This window comes from Myiozetetes cayanensis, unplaced genomic scaffold (genome assembly GCF_022539395.1).
Source record: "Myiozetetes cayanensis isolate MyiCay16 unplaced genomic scaffold, myiCay2020 scf6-25, whole genome shotgun sequence".
Classification (NCBI taxonomy): domain Eukaryota; kingdom Metazoa; phylum Chordata; class Aves; order Passeriformes; family Tyrannidae; genus Myiozetetes; species Myiozetetes cayanensis.
In genome coordinates, this window is record NW_026087853.1 from 57,928,591 (window position 1) to 57,947,221 (window position 18,631).

The 18,631-nt window shown below is 42.4% G+C and overlaps 1 protein-coding gene across 2 annotated transcripts; it reads right to left on the bottom strand.

Moving 5' to 3' along the window:
• Positions 1-878: 878 nt before the first annotated feature.
• On the bottom strand, positions 879-15,684 carry ZDHHC13 (zinc finger DHHC-type palmitoyltransferase 13). 2 transcript variants are annotated; one of them, XM_050335630.1, is made up of 17 exons: positions 15,618-15,684; positions 15,018-15,151; positions 14,378-14,500; positions 13,832-13,909; positions 13,209-13,353; positions 11,903-11,967; positions 11,165-11,327; positions 10,257-10,382; positions 9,791-9,924; positions 8,907-9,011; positions 7,120-7,240; positions 6,369-6,431; positions 5,897-5,990; positions 4,432-4,515; positions 3,120-3,277; positions 1,771-1,868; positions 879-1,086 (listed from the first exon to the last, which is right to left on the bottom strand). In XM_050335630.1, the coding sequence occupies exons 1-17, from the start codon at positions 15,636-15,638 to the stop codon at positions 951-953; spliced, it is 1,848 nt and encodes a 615-aa protein (XP_050191587.1). In that variant the 5' UTR covers positions 15,639-15,684; the 3' UTR covers positions 879-950. The 2 variants fall into 2 exon arrangements, with proteins under 2 accessions (XP_050191587.1, XP_050191588.1); XM_050335631.1 differs by lacking the exons at positions 15,018-15,151; positions 15,618-15,684 and having other exon boundaries at positions 13,209-13,376; positions 14,378-14,395.
• Positions 15,685-18,631: the final 2,947 nt, after the last annotated feature.

Below are 18,631 nucleotides of genomic sequence, written 5' to 3' on the forward strand. Positions count from 1 at the left end.
GAGCGCTTGGCAACCCAAAAAGGGGTGCAGATTTTCTCCCCTTCTTACGGAGCACGGTACTGGGGCTGAATCGTTCCCAGGGAAGTGTCCGCTTGAACGAGGTGTTTCCCAGCGACATTCCAAGAGCCCTGAATGCTGGGCTTTGGGTCTTTGCGGGGACTGCTCTCTGGAAGCTCTTTGGAGAGAGGGCAGTCCGGCAGGTGTGCTGTCCCACACTCGGAGGGCAGGCGGCATCGCTTCCCTGTGCGCCCCCAGGGAGCCGCCACCTCTCCCCGGCTGGGAGAGGGGGAGCGGCGGGCGGAGGGAATCCCTCATCCCTCACCCCGGGGCTTCCGTGGAGAGCCGGTACTGCTGCTGCCGGTGCCCGGGTGCCCGTGGCCGGTGTCCCGGCGCTGCCGGATCCTGCCCGGCCGTTCCCTGTGGCGGAGCGGCCGCGGGGGCAGCGGGGCCAGCGGAGCCTCCGCGGCTCAGGGGCCGCGCGGCCGCGGGGGGAGCTGGAGGGGCCGGCGGCCCCCACGGGGAAGAACCCCCCTGTCCTTGGATCCCTGCGGCATCCCTTGGGAGCTGCAGCCCGGGCACGTGTGTTTTCCAAAGCTGTTCCTGACATGACTGGGGACAGGACAGGATTTGGGCAGGAGCTGCGTGGTGCCCTCAGCACTTGCCCTTGTGCAGTCCAAAGAAAAGGTGTTTTATTGCATTCCCAGGAACTGCTCCAACAGCTGTAGACTTCCCCCTGCCTTCTCAGGTTAAGGATGAGGTGACAGCAAGAAGGCAATTGGTGGGATTGGAGGCCACTTGCTGCATTTTGGTCAGATGTGTAACCTGTGGAATGGGTGTGTTTCCTATGAGAAAAAATTCCGGAGTAGCAGACACAAGAATTTGTAAAAATTAACAAAATATCCAGTTTTATTTAGATTTCAACTCAACCATTTCAGAAATTCAGCAAAACTTTACACAGAATGAACATTTTTCTCCTTTGCCAGATGAAAAACATTGTACTGCTTGGTCCAGTCAATTATGTTGGGTTTGAACATACCAAAGCAACTGCACTGAAAGAAGTCTGCAAGATTCTGGAAGCATCCAAGACTGAAAAGGAGAAAAATATGCATTAATAAACCTAAAAAAAAAAAAAGACTGCAAACATCAAAACTGCACATTCACCACATGACAGTACTTCAGATATAAACCTGTCAGTTTTACAATTGTGGAGTTGAGTTTTTTTTTAATTAAACAGTTCTCTATTGAGCATTATTCCTTTGCTGAACTTTTACAACCTGTTTTACATTAACATATCAGAGCAGATGAAGTTGAACTCAAATATTTAAACGTTAGTCCTTAGTAAGATCCCATCTGTTAACACGGAAACAAAGAAACAGGGAAACCTTGGTACCAATTTCTCTAAATACTGCATGAGAAGTTGTAAAGGGGCCAGTTCATGCCTTAATTCTCTTTCTGATCCTACACAACAGAGAGACTGATGAACAAATTGAAGGACAGCTCACCCTCACCCCAAAATATTATTTACTGATTAGTGCTACGGACTGATTTTGGCACAGCTATTTCCTGTGCACGCAGCCATGCACAAAAAACCCCCCAGGTCTTGTGCTGGTTGCTGATTTCCTAGAGAAAAGGAAGTTCTCTGTAAGGAAAACAAGGTCCACTTCCTCCCCTTAGCACAACTCTTAACAGGCATGACTGGCACATCATATTTTTTGCATTTATAAAGCAGTGAAGCAAATCACTCAAAATACTCTGTTAATCAACACCCACTTGTATGGAGTTCTCCTGAGTGAAACAGGATGCTTAGATGACTTTCTCTGCATCAGGAGGTTCATTCTTTCATGAGAGGTCAGCCCCAAGAATGCAATCTTAGTGAAAGGAAAATGTAAGTAATAGTTACAACGTGAACAGCACAAAGCAAAATCCTGGTGATGCAAAAAGATACCAGTGAGAAGGGAGGTTGCCCATATCTAACAAATGAGTAACTACTGCTATGAGTGATGGCTGAGAAGTGTGTTTTTAGATGTCACCTGGGCTAAAACAGAGGCCAGGAAGCTGTAACATGAATGCTCCCACTGACAAGGCAAGTTTAATTGGAGTTTTTTTGCAGAAGTCTAAGATCTATCACAGTTAAGCACCAATCTCCTCAGGGTTTGTCTACATTCTACCACACAAAACGGTAGAAAAAGATCCCCGGAAAAAAAGGCCAAAATGCTTCAACAATAACTTTTCCCTTTTCTTGACTCTCTGTTTTCTTTCACTGAGTTTCAGCAATGAACTTGGGTTTCTTTTCTGCATTTTTCCTTACCAATTCCATTTTAAAATTTTTTTAATCAACACAAATCTTACAAACCCTCATAAACAGCTGCAAGGGTCCTTCACTGAATAACACAGTAAATATCACAAAGAAGTACATTTACAAGTCTCAGTGACTTGGTACTACAGGAGTAGTACTTGGTACTATATCAGTACACCTTTACAGTTGTGGAGTTGTTTTGGTTTTTGTGGTTTTTTTTGTTTTTTTATTAAACAAGATGTAAGACAAGTCTTTAGCTCAGTATGCTTAACACACATTTCAGTGACATCTCTTCTAAAAGCTGCTAACGAGCTGTCTCCCCAGATGTTTTAGGACAGCTTTTCTCAGTTTTGTTTGCACAGACAAGCTCTGAGAAAAACGTGAACAAGAAATTTGACAGTCCTCAACAAGATAAAATCCAGGTCATATGCTTTTATTGTTGCAAGTGGAATTTAATACAGTCTAATGACACACTGCCCAGCTCTGCCACTGAATCTTAAACTCAGGACTAATTGTGCTATTGAGCATTTGTGTCATTTTTGGGGCACTAATACCGGTTCTGTTTGTCAAATACATTTCTCGTCTTTAAATACTTTCTAGAGGTTTGGAATTTTTGATGAGTAGTAAACCCAGAGCTCAGTTATAGGAATGATCTGCAGACTGTGATCCTGCTTTTAACAGGGTGCATTTCAGTACTGCCCTGAGATTAAAGGGAAGCTCCTCGATGTGACTGAAAACAGTTAAAGGAAAGCAGACACAAGGTTTTCATGGGAGCAAATCACCCAGGGAAAAGTTTTAAGCATAAACTGAAGGGAAACAGTACCTGATAAAGCTGAACAGCGAGCCACAAGGAGGCCCAAACAGTGTGGAAACAGGCTACTGCAGCGATGTAGGAAACCCAGGGGGAGCAGTACGTGACCTGTGTGAAGTACGTCCACGCTCCATCCTGCTGGTAACTTGTTGGGCAATGGTTGGACCAATCTGAGAAGACACACAACCAGTTACTTATTTTTTTAAGCCCTTAAGAACTGAGCAAGGATTATTTGCATGAAATGACTACTACATAGCAACATGCTCTAGAAATACCGTGTTTAACATATCCCCTTCCCACTTCAAAGCACCCACATAGATGCCTGACTGCTTGTTATTCTGGCTGCATCATCTTTACATTCTGGGTTCATAGTCCACAGAAAGAACATCCAAGAGTTTATCGTTTCTCTTAAACACCACCATTGACAAAAGGAGACCTGATGGTGACAGTTCCAAGACAGCAGTATTCCACCACTGTCAAACAGATGTAAACTAGCATGTCCAATTCCTGCAAATTTCTTATGAGCTACTTAAAGTTTATCACACCCACATTTAATGTATTAAAAAGAAAAAAAAAACAAACCCAAACTACAAGGAAAGCAACTCTTTTTTTTCTTCTCTGTATCAGTAGAGCAATAAAGAGGTTTTCCTCCCACATTCCTTCACATACCGAAAATGGAGAAAACTCTGTGGTGAGTATTGCCTCATAATGTGAAGCAAAATGAAATAAAATTAACTCCCTCTGCTTTTTAATTTAAAAGGTTGGTGCCGTGGTAATTCACCCCCAGGAAATACATTATAATGGTTCTCCTCTCCCCTCTAAGAAATTTCCTAATTTTTAAAAGCAACAGTTCGAATTTACTAATGATATACACAGTTCTCTTCAAAGTTATCACTACATTAAAAACAGAAAAGAAATTCTTGCAGGTATCCAATACAGATATTTCCAAATAACAAGAATCAACAAAGCTTTTGTAATAATGTGTTTACAAACTTATTTTCTATTACAGTAGAGGGCATCCAGATTAGAACCTGTAACCTGACCTTCCTCCACGTGGCTTCTCTATTTCACCTCTTAACAAAAATTCTTCCTGCTGAATGGACATCCCACTAGAGTTGTGTCTTTTGTGTTGAGCAAGAACTACGGTATTTGAGTAAAGACCATGATGTATTGCCACTTATTTACACAATAATGCCACTGCTGCAATATGGCATCACTTGTGCAGGTATAATTACACTTGCTGGAAACAAAATGCTGAAAAAAAATAAACACCAGGCACACACGCGCTTGAAAGGCAAAGTAAAATAAATTCAGGGATACGTACACAGAAGAGTTCCATAAAGCAGCCAGACACCTGTCATCGTTAGGAAAGTCAGGAACAACAGGTAATAACAATGGTTCCCAACACCTGAAATTGAGGCAAGGAAAAAATAATAAAAAAAAAAAGTTTGACAATTCAAAATTCAGCAGTATTTGCATTTCCCCTGAAGTTAACAGGAATAAAAAGCGAGTCAAAACCATTTCTTGTTATTACCTCAGCCATCCACAAGAGAGCTTGACAAGGCTGATCTCCCTCTCAACTTTCTCCTGTAAGCCACCCCAATTTATAGAATAGAATTAGTCCTGATAAAGTCAACCAGGATTTGTGTCTTCTTCAGAGCATGCCTTCAGCTGTTTTAGCTGGATGAGGACTAATTATGCAACCACAGCTCTCCCCCATGCACAGGAAAACTGTCTCATATCGCTGAAAAGTCTAAGCTATTCAATTTGATTGTTTGACCTTGTGTGCTCCAGAACTGCAAACATACACAAAAACATCCCAGACCTCTGTCAGAGAAATGTTCCATGAAGATATAAAATTATCTTTATTTATATTACAATCATATTGCTCAGAGCTTTCAGACAATGAATCAGAAGTATGTCCTACCACCTTTGTAAATAGCAAAAGCCCTAAGAGTATTTCCAAGGATTTAACATAACAAAAATATTTTAATATCACAAAAAAATTGGCAAAAAAAAAAAAGGCTAAAAATATATTGTTACAGATGAAAAGGTCTAACCTTCCTATCTTGAGTATCACCAGTGATGAGCCAGGAGGGAAGAACGAGGGTGAGAGGAAAGAACACAAGAGCATGAACAACGCCCTGCGGGGTTATCTCAGGGGTCCAGCTGCTCCTCTCACAACTGTCTCTAACAGTGAAGGAGGCAATGGAAGGCTGGGAGGACACCCAAGCCTGGCCAGTTTCTGGAGTTCACTCTCTTCACCCACAGCCACTGCATTAAAATGTCAGAGTGTGCACACTTGTCTAGTTCTTTTAGTATCTACTTTTGGACATGTTGCCCAAAAAAGTCTGTCTGACCCCCTTTCTGAGCCTTCTGACTCTGCCTGTATCTGCAAACCCTCACAGCAGCAAGCACCAAAATTTCACTGCCTGCCATGTAAAGACAGGACCAATTTTAAATCCCTATTTCTAGCACGATGTGCTTGTTAAGTGACAGCTCTGCATTCACTTTAGCCACCATCTTCATATTTTTTTCCTTTCTTTTTTAACGTCTCTGTCACATCCCCTGTTCCTTCTTCTCTCAAAAGACAGAGTTCTAGACTTTGTAGTGTCTACTCCTTAGGGTGACCACTCTATCCCTTTAATAATTTTATTTGACTTTCTCTCTTCCACCTAACTGCATATTCTTGTGTCATGTGGGCTCTCCCTCTTTCAGGAGATAAATGTTACTTCTGCAACCTTTAAAATATGTGGCATTTTCAAATTTGATAAAACACACGCTCTCACCTATGCACTGTCCAGTCCAGAGAGAATGCTGATCATATCTGGCCACACATGCTTGGCAAGCAAGGCAATGCACAGATCTCAGAGGCTTCCTTACCTAGTTGAGGATGAAGGAAAAGAATACACTCACAGCAGAAGCATCTGTTTTGCTCAAAGTTTAAAGCATCAGCTTACAGGTTGTGCACATTTTGCACAGTTACTGTGTAGCAGACCTCACAACAGAACACAGATGAGAGCCATACACCTTAATTTTACAAAAAAAAAAAAAGAGATGGAAATAGGTTTTTTTTAAAGATTAGAGTCCAAGCATCTCAAATCATCTCTTGTCACTGTAAAATATAAAGAAATTCAAACAACATAGAACAAACCCCTCATGTAACACTCAAATGACAAGCAGAGAGGAAAATGTTTTTTTACAGCAGCACTGAGTAAAATGCAGGTTCACAAGGAAAACAAATACCAAATGCCCACTTACCAGACACGATGTGCAGAACGTTCTGAAGTCCAAGCAACCTGCTTCTGCAAGAGCTATAATGTTCTGAAAGACAAAGTATTTTGTGCTTGCATTTGGATCACATTTTCATAAGTGCTGTGAAGATTTTTACATTATGACTTTTGCAGTCTGTAAGTATTTTGAGTGCCAAGCACTGACAGGAATAAAAACTTGCTATTTGAAAAGGTCCACAAGAAAACACAAACCAGTAAAGACTAATGCAGTTTAACCCATACAAGATTACACAGGAAAGTACCTCTGTGTTGCCAAAATTAATAAATAATGTGAATTAATTATTCTTTCAAGTGAGATGGTGTTTACATACAAGGCATCTCTCACATAGTCAGCCAGACTTCAGACTACAGTTCTCCTTGCTCGTCTCTCTTTTTAGCCACAGGCAACTGGAGCAGAAACCCCACAGTATTTCTATTTCTTAAGCGAAGTTCTATGTGAATTTATATCACAGATAACACTGGTAGCTCTGTAAGATGTTTGGCCAAGCTCACACTTCTGTGAAAAAGGATGGAGGCAAGGAAATCATGGCAGGATGATGAAGACAAGGAAACAAGCAGTGCAGGAGGAGAAATTCTCTTGCTGAAAACTCTTAAAGGAAGAATATTTCACTGCTCTCAAGTTTATCAAAGCTGCACACAGTGACAAACAGATCAACCTCAAGTACATACATATTGCACCAGGTTACAGGCCTCACATTTGCCTTGACAAAATCACCTACCTCTTTTCTTTCTTCTTCTGAAGTCTTTATATACCCAGGATCGGTACTCCAAGTTTTATAGAGATAATAAAGAAGACCCATCATGCTGAACATGACAATGATTTCAAGAATTATATTTGTTATATGTAATTGTCAGGTTAAGGAATATATTTTTATACCATGTATCACCACTGTTTGTCAAACAAACAAAATAGTCTAAAATTAGTTTATGTTGTTTTACAAGCAACACACACAAAAAAATTATCTTCACCCTTAGAGCAGGATCTTCTCTGTCCTTCAGAGGCCATCATATGAACAGTCCCTGATGCCCTCAAGGAGCAGGCAAAGAGCCCAAGCTTGAACTGCATCTCCAGTGACCCCTCAGTCACTCTATAAAACTGCACTGCAAATAACCCTTAAAATCAAAATCCAGTACTGCAGCCTCCAGGTTGCTTTGTCTTATGAACTAATGCCACTGCAAACAGTCCTGATTGAAATCAAGATGATAAACTATGAAATATTGGCACTGTATACTAGCAGCTGTGTTTGTTACAATGCAATTGCAGGGTGCAGTTGCAGGAGTCAAATGATGGTGCATTTCTTGTGGGTACTGCTGGTCTATTTGCGTTGCTATTGGTTTTTTGGAGCTAATTGAAATTGTTAATTAGAACAGCTGGATTTTCATTCGGTCCAGAGGAACAGTCTGACAGACAAATACAGGTAAATAAAATCCTGAAAACTTTTATAACACTCAGACCTGTGACCAGTTCCAGAAGGAAAACATATTAATGACAAAAAGGGGTTGGATAGCGAAATGGGAAACTATCCACTGACCCACCTCACCAAGCTATGGTTAGACCTTCAAGGACACCGCTGTGCTCATTATCTTCAGCAAAGTGCCTGATTCAAATCCCCTGTCCCTGGAACTATTTTTTTTTTCCCCTTATGATGACACCAAGAAAACCTTAAAGCTTCACAACACAGCACTGAATAACACAATTTTCATTTAGACAAGCACGTGTATTCCAGCAGGAATATACTTGATCAGTTCATCGAAGTTAATCCTGGTAATTCTATTATGGACATCTTAATTGGGAACAGCACAAAAAAAAAAGGCTGAATTAAAAATTAATTGAAACCGTGTAGCAATATATTATAGCTGGTTTAGTACAAAATTATTTACAGTTCTAAGTATCTTCCTAAGTGCCTTCTCACCAAACTTTACCAATAAGTACATGCCCCCTGTGTAACAAAAGAGCAAGGCACTGAAGAGAGTGCAAACTACTAAAATGGTTTTGTACTCAACAATGAAAAGCCTCTTCAAAGAAAGCAAGTGAGAGCTAGAAATTAATCCACTGTATACTAAGGATTCAGAGTGAATAAAGACAAACAGGAGACTGGACGATCTATTTTGCAGGAGCACAAAGAAATTTGTTCCTTTTTTGGGGGTGTGTGTGGAGGGTGTTGTTTTTAAAGGCAGAAGCAGGAACACCACTAACTGCCAAATCCTTGTCATTTTAGAAAGAAGAGATGCTTTTAAAATTATTATGAATGCATCTGTTATCCAGTTACATCACATGCCAAAATACATCATAGACTACATGATAGACTCCATGAGGAAGATTAAGAAGTCACAAGGAGATGCTAACAGAAACAACTGGATTTGTAACTGAAATCTTCATTTTGATATTCCAGTAAGATATGAAACAGTTCAGATTATAAAGAAGACAAAAATCTGCTAAAGACAGAAGAAGGTACATATTCTTAGTCTGTAAATAACTTTAAAGTATAAATTCTGAGTATAAAGGATATCGGGCAGGAACCAGAAAAACCAGGTCATGGACATCCAAAAAACTGAACTTAGCAGAAATGCTGTGGGAAGGTACCTTAGATTCTTGAGCCCCACAAGTTGCCTGAAAGAATATTAAAAGAAAAAAAATAATATCTTTCAAAATATATTTAAAACACAAGTCCACAGAATATAAATAATTTGGTTTGTTATTGTAGAAACTTCATGCACACGATATATTTCAAGCCTCTCAAAGCAATCAAGAGCTATCACTCAAAAGGATTCTTTATCCAGATGGGCAGGGGGTTGACAATGCAAAAATAAACCTGAAGAGTGCTCTGTTCCAGCCTAATATTATATATGAGAAGTGCTGTAGCACTGGGTGAGAAGTACAGTCTCTGTCTATTTGCCACATTAATGAACAGTGACTGTTGCAGGAGCTGTTGGAGAAAGCAGGAAAAAAGTACAAAACAGCCCAGGATAACACTGGGAGCTCTGGGGAGGCAGAAGGAGCGGGAATGGCTCACTAAAACCTGTTCTCTGTCAAAATACAGCAGGACAAAGTTGTGATAAAACACATTTGTGAGCACTGTGAATGGATCTCTCAGTGTCTATCAGATGAAAACCATCAATAACACTCTCTACATTAAAATTAGCTAACAAACTGTTTGTTGGTTTTTTTTTTTTTTTTAATCTTTCAGTGACAAGAAGCTGTTATTGTGTACACCTAAAGACATTCAATTTCTATGGTCATTCATTCTAAAAAGTACATACATTTAAATTCATCACACACTCTGCAACCACATCTCAGGAGGTATCTTTTAAACTATGTGGAACTAAACTTTGAAAATGTATCACGTCTCTGACAATTAAATACACACACAGAGAGAAAAAGCCACAAACCTGACAAACAGAGCCATCCCAAACAGCAGGCAGAGAAGCAAACCTCCTTTCAAAAGCCAAGAATCAGAACTTAAGTTCACGACGTATCCTACGGCCCACATGAACGCCAAGGAAGATGCCACCATCAGGAAGAGCTGTTAAAAGTATTATTGTGAAAATATTCAAGTTATTGCTTTATTGTTATTGTATTATTGTTAAAGTATTCAAGCAGGAATGTAATAACAGATGCTGAAAGACTCAAGATAGGGAAGACAAGGTGACACATCAACACATCAAAAGCAGGGGAGGAGGAATGACACAAAAAAACCCCACTCAAGACACTGCTGTGTGCTTTTAAAGAGTATTTTTTGTGCGCTCAATTTCAGTAATCTAAGAAATTGCTTGTTAGAATAGAGTTAATTTGCATATCACTCTAAACACAGCATGCTGTAGTTTTATTTCCATTAGTTATCACTCGGGAAATTACCTCGTATTTCTCTACTATTTTCAGCAACCTGTTATTTTTCCTGCTTCTCATTCTTTCTTCTTCTTTCATCATATAAACCATGAAGTGATTCTGACTTTGATAAGCAAGGTCAAGCGGTGTCTCTCCCTTTAACAACAGGAAAAGTTATTTATTTATGCACTTAACACATAAATACTTTCCCTTTTTAACAGAAGCACGAAATGAATATAGTTAAAACAAGAATAACTGGGCAGTTACTTCTCAGCTCCCCCTTCCCCCCCTCTATTTTTTAAGGCAAAGTAAGCTAAATTCAGAGTTTTAACATGCTTTGTAATTCTGAAAACTGACACTTGCAAACAGATTGCATCCATCTGAGTTATCTGCTGGACTGCCTCCAGTAACATATCTACATAGTCATAGGAATCGATACTTTCAACGTTTACAGTTCTCACTATCAGTTTTTACAAATATTAACAAGAAGCCTTTCATGTGTGACCAACCCAGGCATTGCCAAACGCCAGCTTTCACATGTATTTTGAAGTCTTTGTGAGTCTGACTGGACATGAAGGAACTGTCACTTTTTAAAATCTGCCCCAGGCCATTAGTCTTCAGGACAACATTTTGAAGTAGAAAGCAGCCAAATCAAGAAATGAAGAAATGAAACAACCCCCTCAAGAAAATGAAGCAATGTTGAGGGAACACAAGGCTTGGCTATTCATTAAACAAACGCTGTAAAGAACCTGTGCATTCATACTTTGAGCCACACCTCAAGGAAGCTGCTAAGTCCTTCTGGGGCAGTCTAAGAACTTCTGCTCTTAGTCAGCCCCTGTTCCAATTGACACCCAATGTGGAGAGGGCTCGGACTTTTCTTTACATTTCTTTTACACATTTATGCTACGTGGGATGAAATATCATGAAAGAAATCATACCTTGGCATTTTTTATGTCCAGGCTGGCACCAGCTTCCAGCAACAGATCCACTGCACTGATATTTCCTGATGCTATTGCCCAGTGCAGTGCAGTATTCTTTTGAACATTGTCTACAGCATTGAGAGAGGGGTTAAACTTTAAGAGAAACCTCGTGGGTTCTGGTCTAGATGAAAATAAAGTATAACAGTTAACGAGCAGAAGAGAATCTAGGCTGGAAATGAAACTTTTGAATGCCTTATAAATGAAAAAAAAAAAATCAGTGAAACAACAGGAGATATGCAACATCCTGTCTCAGAACAAGCTCATCAACAAGAGATCCAAGTTTAGAATTCAGGACCCGCCCTGAAGGCTTTTCTCCAGATCATGTAACCTTACGATTTTAACAAATAGGAGGTCTATAACACAGATTGTATCTTCTACAACACCAGGTGTAAGCTTCTATCTCCACATTTTACTTGTTCTAAATGCGTTTCACTGCGTCTGCTTCCATTTCTTTTCATTTTGGGGAAAGCACAAGGCGGCTGCAGATGATTCAGCCACAAACCTAAACTTCTTTTAGAAATTCTTTCTTTGCTATATCCAACGAGCTACTTCCTAACTCCTGATCTCTGAAACACTGCATGTTTTAGTGAAAGGAATGTCAGTTAAAAAAAAAAAAAAAAAAAAGGTAAGAAAAAATTCACCTCACTGCTTCTTGGGTACAATAAAATAGACCCTTCTGAGTTATTCACTACTTACCCCATGGCTTTTTGTGCTGTTAACATTAAAGGTGTTTGTCCATTGAGGTCTGTTGCGTCTATGTTCTAAGAATAAGGAAAAAAAAAACCAAGCAAGTGGTTACCAGTGATTTCAGGAAACAGCCAGGTGGTCACAACTGGCTTAGCTTCACGAATGAAAAGAAAAATGGAAAGAAACCAAATGACACCAGCCAAAAAGCCAACACTCATTTAAACTTTCTTCCTCCCTCTACGAGTCTTGCACGTCATTCCTTCCAGAATATTCTGTGTTTTCACTAAGGTCACTTCTAAGGGAGAGTCTCCACTAAGGATATTTTCAAGTGAATCACGTTAACCATCCTCCTTGTGTAAACAGAATGCATAACAGAACGACCAGGTACATCAAACAGGTTTATTAAAACAACAAAGGATTGGTTGATTGCATATCTCAAAACATAAACACGTAACTTGTATTACCTAATTTTCTCCCTTCTGAACCACGAAGGTTTCCTTGCTCCCTGCTCCCACCTATCATTACATTAGAACAGATTTACTTGAAAGAAATGATTAAACACTTGGATTTTTTCAGCAGAAGATAGGTGAGCTAACAGCTTTAGTAAGTCTGTGACATACACCACTATAGCTACATCCCAGAAGTCAGTTATTCTACCAAAGAGAACTCTATGAGAAAGAAAATAAACTTAGAAAATTTTTAAATCTTAACACTCAATGTTTCTAAGAAACAGTCTTGATTATATAAAACCTCTTCTCTCTTTTTTATTAGAAAACTGTTATGCTTGTCATTAATTCTGCTTATTTCAGATGCAAGCTAGGAGATATCCACTACCATGGATACAAAATAAAGAAAACACAGAAATTAATAAAAATTCAGACCTAGTCTGATGATCTATTCTGATCATACTTCAATTGATGGACAATTCCATGGATGACTAGTTACAAAACTGTAATCAAATCATAAATGATGTATATCCATCATATACTTTTTGTTCTCAGGTTTAAATGCCAGTTGTCATTTACACAGCACCACAAATCTGCTCAGCCTTAGCAACGCTCCTTAAATACTCTGAAATGGAGGTGAATCTGGAGATGGGGGGATGAGAGGAACAAGGGGGAGTGTTAAAAAAAATAATTAAAAAAATATATTAAAAAAAAAAAAGGTAAGTTTATCTGAACTTATAACACAGAAAAATAGTTCTAAAACACCTGCCTTTCACCTAGGAAACAAACCAGCAAATTCTGAAATGCATCCCACACACAGGCAGCTACTCACGAGTGGAACACAACACCTGGGACCATCACCAACATACCTGGCCTTTTGATATGAGGTAAGCTACGATGGGCATGTGTTGGAAGAGCACTGCTAAATGAATGCTACTGAATCCTTCCCCATCAATAAGACTGGGATCCGCTCCACACTTCAACAATAACATGACCATGGGTAGGTGTCCTTGTCTATAACGATACATGAAATGAAACTATAGAGATGGTGGAAAAAAAAATGGGTATTTTAATGAAAGCATTGCCCTAATAATTCTCAGAGAGACCCCACAAAAAAAAAAAACAATTCTCTTTCAGATTCTCATGCTTTTATTCAGGAAAATACTTTTAAGCTACAAGTTTGTATCAGGAAATTTATATTAAATATATACCTTAATAAATCAGCCTAGGGCAAACTGTTAATTTAGAATAAAGTGGTTTTTCTACAGTAATCTCTCCTGTAGGCAGTCATCCAAGCATCCAACTCTGGCAGAAGGCTGATAGTCCAGAAGAAAGCACTGATCTTCCAGTATGAGAATTGGCACTCAGAGAAGTTATCCCAGAATAATTATTTAAGGTTATGTTTTCTCCAGACAAGCAGTGCTTTGTTCTTTGGACCCCACAGAATGCTCCTATAGCTTTTAATATCAACAGATTTACACTTGCAACATACCTAATGGCCCAGTGAAGGGGAGTAGAATTCAGATCTCCACCCAGCTGATCCACTATTGCACCTTTGGAAATATAATATCTGTGTAATAACAACACAGTAAGATTAAGAACATAATAAGACATAATAAATATATACTAATGATAACATAGCTCTAGTAGTGTGGCAATGGCTCACAATAATAATAAAAAATCACTAGAGAAGCAAATCAACAAAAGTTTTTGCAGTGAAGGACACTTTTGTAGAAAACGTTTGATAAAATAATACAGTCATTAGCAAGGTACTTATAAAATCAGCTGTCATGTTTGTTAAACAAACCAAACCTAGGAAAATGATTTCATGTACTACATGATTTCACATAGAAAGAAACCATGCTATCTTCACATTGCAGCTGACATTTCCACAGAGGTAATTGGGTTAAAATTTGAATTTCATGCTTTACGCCTCAAGCAGCACGTTCCTTAGTTTTCAAGTACAAAAGCAACAAAGAGATTATAAGTAACGGTGGCAGAATACTTGTGTTACTTTCACAGGGACTCCTGAACTTACTTAACCAGTTCCTGTCTGTTGTTTATTGCTGCCCAGTGAAGAAGAGTCACATTTTCTCTGTCTGGTTGTCGAACATCGTATCCTGCTTCTACCAGTTCTCTGCATCGCTCTAGCATTCCATACCTTGAATGAGGGGAAAAAAAATCAGTTTATTTATCATTTGTTAAACATCTCTAGTTTGGAGACAGCCACATACTAAAAAAGAATAAATCTCTGTGAGCATCACCCAGCAGTTCCTATTTGAGCAAATTCCGCACTGCATTCAATGGAAGTCTTGCAAAAAGAGCTGGGCTCTTAACAAACCTTCTACTTAACAAACCTGCTTGAAATGAAATACCTTTGTTTATGATAAAAATATTTACAACAGTAGCTGTAAATGATCTTTCTTCACAGAAGCACAGAATATGCTGAGCTGGAAGGGACCCACGAGGATCATCGAGTCCAACTCTTAGCCCTACACAAGGGCCATCCCCAAGAGCCACACCATGTGCCCCAGAGTATGGTACAAACTTCTTCCACTACAGGAAGAAACTGAAACGAAACTGAAAATGTTTTTCTTTGTAAGAATATCCAGCCTGGCTCACGTTTGAGGACACTCCCATCTATTTCACCACTTGGCACACTCAGAACATGTACTTACTGTGTGGCCTTGACAATATCGCAGGTGCTGGGGTCTTCAACGATGGGGTACGGTCCCGGCAGACCTTCATCCCCGTGGGCGCCGTGATTGTTGTGCATGTGAGCTCGGTGAGGCCCATGGCAATGGCCTTTACACTGCCAGTTAACAAAGCATTTACCAGCCATTACTATTTATGCCTTGCACACCACAAACACCTCCCTCTTTACCACGGCGTGTGTCAAGTTCCGTTGATACAAACGAGGCCGTCAATTTCAGGCACAGTTAAACACAGCCAACAAGAGACGAGTCCTTTCATTCGCGGAGCACAGCAGGGATGTGCTTAAGATGTGCACCAGATTTCAGAGGCGCTCACCACCCTGCAGGGCTGGCCCCTTGGCAAAACGCCTTCACCCACAGCAGCCCCCGCCACAGCAGAAATCACGGCCCTGGGAAAGGCTTTAAACGCGCTCGGGAGCCGCAGTGCCACCCACGCAGCCTGGTGGGAACCCCCGCCGGGGACAGCCCGCCCGCGGCCCTCGGCGCTCCGCACCCCCCGCCCGGGCATCGCCGGCCCCTCCGCCCCGCTCCCGGTCCGATCGTATCCCCGGGCTCCCCGCTCACCGCCGGGCCGCTGCCCGCCATCCCCGCGCCCTCCAGCTTCCTGCTCCCGCTTCCTGGGAACGCCGGCGGGGCGGGACCGCGGCTCGGGGCGGCACCGGCGCCGTGAGGGGGCAGGCCGGGAGAGTCGAGCCTGCCTTCCCCGGGCCGTGCGGGGGGGAATCCGTCCCTGATCTCCCGTGGCCGTGCGGGGGATGGCAGGGGATCCGTCCCTGACCGTCCCTGACGAGCCCCAGCGCTCCGGCTCGCGCGGGCGGACCAGCGGCTTCCCAGCTCTCTTCGGTTGCGCCCGAAAAGAGGTTCCTTTCCCCCTTTTTTGCAGGGCAGCCAGCCGCACGGAAAAAAAAAAAAACAAAACCAAACCTCTTTCGGTTTCGCACAGTATATTTTTCACACACACACACACACAAGGTCTGGGACAAGAAGCGTTTTCTGCTGGCGAAACTTCGCCGCTGGAAAGGGATGCCCCCGGGAAGGGTCTGGATGGCGAGCCTGATGAGGAGCGGCTGAGGGAGATGGAGGGGGCTCAGCCTGGAGGAAAGGGATGCTCAGGGGGGACCTTCTCGCTCTCTACAGCTCCTTGAGAGGAATAGTGCCACCACTTGGCTGGCCTCGAGAATTCGGGGCCGTTTGGAAGTCATACCTCCAGCGCCCAGCCGAGCCCCGAAGCCCCCTCATTGTGACAACCAGGGCGAGGGAGGAGCCGCTGTTATGGGAGAGGCCGTGAGCGGGAGCGGTCGCCCCCTAAATAATCGGGGATGACCTGGGAGAACACCCACAGGTGTCCAACACCCACAGGTTCCAGCGAGCCCAGGGTCTCAACAGCTTTCAATTGTGAATGAGAAGGAAAGCCCGGAGAGAGAGAGGGTCAGTTCTTTTTCCTACCTCAAAGCTGAGGCTGAGAAGGGGAAACCTCGGAGCTGACAAAAAAGGACCACACACGAAACACCACTCAGCTTCTTGCCCATCCCACCTTTGTGAGTGGGAAATTTGGGCTGTCCCATGGGACAGTGCAAAGTCCTCGAGGAGGGTAAGCCCTGCTCAGCAACAACCCAACCACCACGTGAGATCTACAACATTCCCATTCTGGATCCAAGGACAGCATGTGCAAGCTACTGGGAAGAAAGGAGCTCTATCCCAGTCATAACCAGTCCAATGTGTTACTGTAAGTTGGCAAATAAAATCTTCTAAGACTCATTTTAGGGCAGGCATTATTTATTTATCCGTACTGGGCACACAGGGAGGCTCTTTCTTCTAATTGTGTGTGTCCTGTTTTCCCTCAGGTAGGGAATTACTTACTTACAATTTTCCATAATCATCAAGTGTCTTACATATGTGTGAACTTTCTGAGAGAAGCAGTGAATATGTAACTAGCTCTACAAAGTTCTTCAGAAGTCCTTATTTGGTCACTGGAGGTCTTCTGGTGGTCTCTTGAAGGTCTCTGGTGGTTGTTTGGAGCTCGAACTTGTCCACCGAGCAGTGTATTTGCAGTGTCTTTGCTCAGCATCTCTTATCGAGAACTTACTTGTGTGACAACTAATCTAACTCAAAGCATTCAGAAACTTGCTTATTTTGCAACTACCTGAACAGAAACTTCTTTTGTAAAGGCTGGGGGGAGAATTACTGAGCAACGGAGAATTATTGCTTGCAAGCAATCTGAGCCTCTGATATATCGGAAACCCTGCTCTAAACAGGTTTTTCCCAAAGAGCTGTCAACAGAAACCTCTTCCTGATCCTCAACAGCCACTTTGGAAGAGCTCCCTGGAGATGGGGGAATTCCAACTCCCTTTGTTGCTGGAGGAACGGGTCCAGCATAGAGGGGAGGGTGATGTCAGTTGACACCTCTGCAGTGTCCTGGGAGCTCTGGGGTGAATGCTGGTGGCTCCAGGACTCTTCCTGCTGTCCTGCTGCTGTGCTCCTGGGAACTCTTCACTGGAGCCAGCTGGGCTCCCATTTTTACTTCCAGGCCTTTCCTGGCCACATGCATCTTCAAGGATGAGCAATTTCTACTACTGATACCTGCAGCTCCAAGGGAGCAGGGAGACCTGTCCACAGGGTCTTGTTTGTCTGGAGTCCAGCAGGTCTCGCTGAGGCTCCCAGAGAGACAGATGCTTATGGAAGAAGACACTCAGAGGAATGTAGGGTTTTGGAAGGATGGAGGCTCTCAGAGGAACGGAGATTCCTGGAAAGATGGAGGCTTTTAGAGGGAAAGGAAGCTCTCAGAGGGAAGGAGGATGTTCAACAGAGGTTGATTCTTGGATGGATGGAGGATCTCTGATGGAAGGGCAGAGACTCTCCAAGGGGTGGGGACTCTTGGTGGGAGCAGCCTCTCAGAGGAATGGAGGCTCCCACAGGAGCTGGAGGAACTGGACAAGCCGTGGCAGGACAGGTGGCCTTGCTTCACCAGCTCCTGCAGTTCTACCCACAATGGGTTCCACCTGTGGGTGGGGACAGCTGTGTGATGTCAGAAACCCCATCCTGGTCCTCATGGCAGCACAAATGGAGGTGTTGGCTACTGCAAAATGTGAGGGTGGAATGGTGAGATCTTTGCAAGGTTTAGTGAAGGCTTTGTAGGAACAACCAGAAAAGGAATGCTCATAGGGATCTGTTGGATGGGAAGCAGTTTGGAGGTAGAGGAAATGAATCCATTGCTGCCATTGGCCCTTCAGGAGCAAGATGAATCTCTGGGAAAGCAGCTGGAAGGAAAGAATCCCACTGCCATAAGGTCACCTGGTGTGTTATGGGAAGGCAGTGCATGTTCTTTTTTGGGATTTTAGTTGGAGTTTTGATCACATCCCTCACAGAATCCTTTCGGAGAAGGTGTCCAGCTTTGAGATGAGCAGGTACAGGGTGTGCTGGGTGAAGAACTGAGAGCTGTACTGCTTTTTGCTGATAATTGGAGTTCCTTTCTTCATAGCAGCTGGCACAGCACTGGGTTTGGATTCAGGATGGGATAACCAGTTGGATGGTTGGGTTGTTGCTGAGCAGGGCTTGCCCTCCTCAAGGACTCTTCAGTG